Consider the following 2,500-nt stretch of genomic DNA (forward strand, 5'->3'; position numbering starts at 1 on the left):
TACATACCTCATACACATGCACAACCTTAACCACACTCAGTAATAATGTTTACTACCACACAGAACCAGAAGACATCTAAGCCATCGCAACCACTTACAACAACAACCACATTTCTCCATCTACTTTGCCCAAAATCTCAGTATACCCCTGCAACCGCACACACCAAAACCACACTTCTGCACCACAACCAAACACCTACCATTTAGCAACCCCCTTTTACCAACAATCCAAAGCTCGCATGTACCATCACGCAACAACCGCATTTCTCCAGTCATTCTCTCCAACCACACAGAGCCAAAATCCTTACGTACCACCGCAACCACGCGCACAACAACCACATTCTCTCCAGCTACCACACAGATCCTCGGGTTTGCCTCAAGGCCCACGTACCACACACACACACAACAACAACCACATTTCTGCACCCCTTTACCTACCTCGCAGACTGTATTGCTTGGCCCTTGCTGTATAGCCCTATCTACCGCCGAAGCCCCCGGGTCGATGTCGTAACCAGGCGCTGACCGGTCGCAGTGAAGCGTACTTTAATCGCGTAATTGTAGTCAAGGGCACCCGGCCGAAGGAGCCGACGGGGAGAAAATCCATAGGGACGGTCTCGATGCCACAAACGTTCCGGTTATAATGAAACGTTTTCTCGTGGTATGATGGTGGACATCTGCAAGGAAACGTTTCGTTGTGGAAGGGAGGGAAAAGAGGCTAGCAATGAAATGTTTCTCGTGGAATGATGGTGGAAATCTGCAAGGAAACGTTTCGTTGTGGAAGGGAGGGTAAGGAAGCTTGCAACAAAACATTTCTCTTGGAGAGGATAGTGAAAGCTAGCAACGAAACGTTTCTCGTGGAAAGGAGAATGGAAGTCTGCAATGAAACATTTTTCATGGAACGGGGGAAGAAATGAAAGGAAAAAGGGATGAGCAGGAGGAGGAGGGAGAAGGGACTCAGAGAGAAAAGCATCGCTATGAAATCCCTCATTACTCATTAAGCTTCAGGACACGAAGGCTTTAATGAGACGATTTCAGAAGAGGCCAGAAGTAGGGATCACGCAAGGCCTCCCGACGCCATTAAAACGCGCTTGCTCACGAATCTCCCGATCGAGCGGACACTTAAGAGAATTAAAAAAAGGAAGAATAAAAAAGAAAATCGAAACTTCGCATCAGATAGCAAAATCTCTTGAGCTTTTGAAGTAGTCGTTGTGAGCCTGCACCCCCCCCCCCCTCCCCCCACCAGCCCTCCCCAATTCCCAATGGAGATAAGGGCATTTCCAGAATCGTTCGTTGATGCTTTCGGGTCCCGGGTTACAGGAAAACGGAAAACAAACAAACAAAGAAAATACGAGAAAAAAAAACCTTTTTGCATTCTTCGTCTCTCTATATAGATATATTTTTTAAGTCTTTTCTTCGTGTTCATCTGATTCGTTAGTTAGTTGATTATTAATTTGTTCAATAAATGCATTTCTTTTCACTCACTTGTCTAAAGATTATTTGGATTTAGGCATGTGTGTATGCGAGTATATATCTATTTGTCTATTTCTCTATCTATTTGTCTATCTGTCTGTCTGCCTGTCTATCCGCCTACCTAATTACTTACCTACCTACCTGCTTACCTACCTATCCATCTACCTATCTGTCTGCATATTTATTTGTCTACCTGCCTATCAATCTAGAGACAGGTAGACAATGAGATCGAGGGAGGGAAAGAGGGAAAGAGAGAGGGAAAGAGAGAGAGAGAGAGAGAGAGAGAGAGAGAGAGAGAGAGAGAGAGAGAGAGAGAGAGAGAGAGAGAGAGAAGAGAGAGAAAGAGAAGAGAGAGAGAGAGAGAGAGAGAGAGAGAGAGAGAGAGAAGAGAAGAGAGAAGAGAGAAGAGAGAACAGAGAACAGAGAACAGAGAACAGAGAAGAAAAAAAAAAAGAGACGAGAGAAGATAAATATGTTAAAAGAAAAAAAAAAATTGAGCCTAACCGGAATTTACAATAATTTCTCTTTGTTGCAATGAACTTCACAAGAACCTAAAATCTGCAATGAATATCATTAGTTTATGCAACAAACGCTAATGTGTATATCATATGATATGTTAGTCACATGATAAATTAAATGTTTTATACCATAATGACTGATAAGGGTCATATAATCAAATGTTTATAGTTATTCCTTCGAATCAACATGCTATATCATTTTTTTATTATAAATATTGATAGACTGATACGGGAAAGAAGATGACGATGGTGATGAAGATAATGATGGTAATAATGATAGTAATAATAATTATAATAATGATAATAATAATGATGATAATAATAACAATAATAATAGTAATAATAATAATGATAATAATAATACTATTAATAATGATAATAACAATAATAACAATGCTAATATTAATAATTCGAAAAAGAAGAAGAAGAAGACTAAGATAAAGACGAAAAAAAAACAAATGGAAACGAAAAATAATAATAATAATTATAAGAAGAAAATGAAGAAGAAGAAA

The 2,500-nt window shown here is 39.9% G+C and overlaps 1 protein-coding gene across 1 annotated transcript in view; it reads left to right on the forward strand.

The window, feature by feature from the left end:
* The window catches only part of LOC125035872 (lysosomal alpha-glucosidase-like), a 42,388-nt gene that overhangs the window by 377 nt on the left and 39,511 nt on the right, over positions 1-2,500 (forward strand). The window contains exon 2 of the mRNA XM_047628184.1: positions 64-387. Coding sequence (XP_047484140.1) covers positions 64-387 — 324 coding nt within the window. The remainder of the gene's footprint in view (positions 1-63; positions 388-2,500) is intronic.

Source organism: Penaeus chinensis, chromosome 20 (assembly GCF_019202785.1).
Source record: "Penaeus chinensis breed Huanghai No. 1 chromosome 20, ASM1920278v2, whole genome shotgun sequence".
Classification (NCBI taxonomy): domain Eukaryota; kingdom Metazoa; phylum Arthropoda; class Malacostraca; order Decapoda; family Penaeidae; genus Penaeus; species Penaeus chinensis.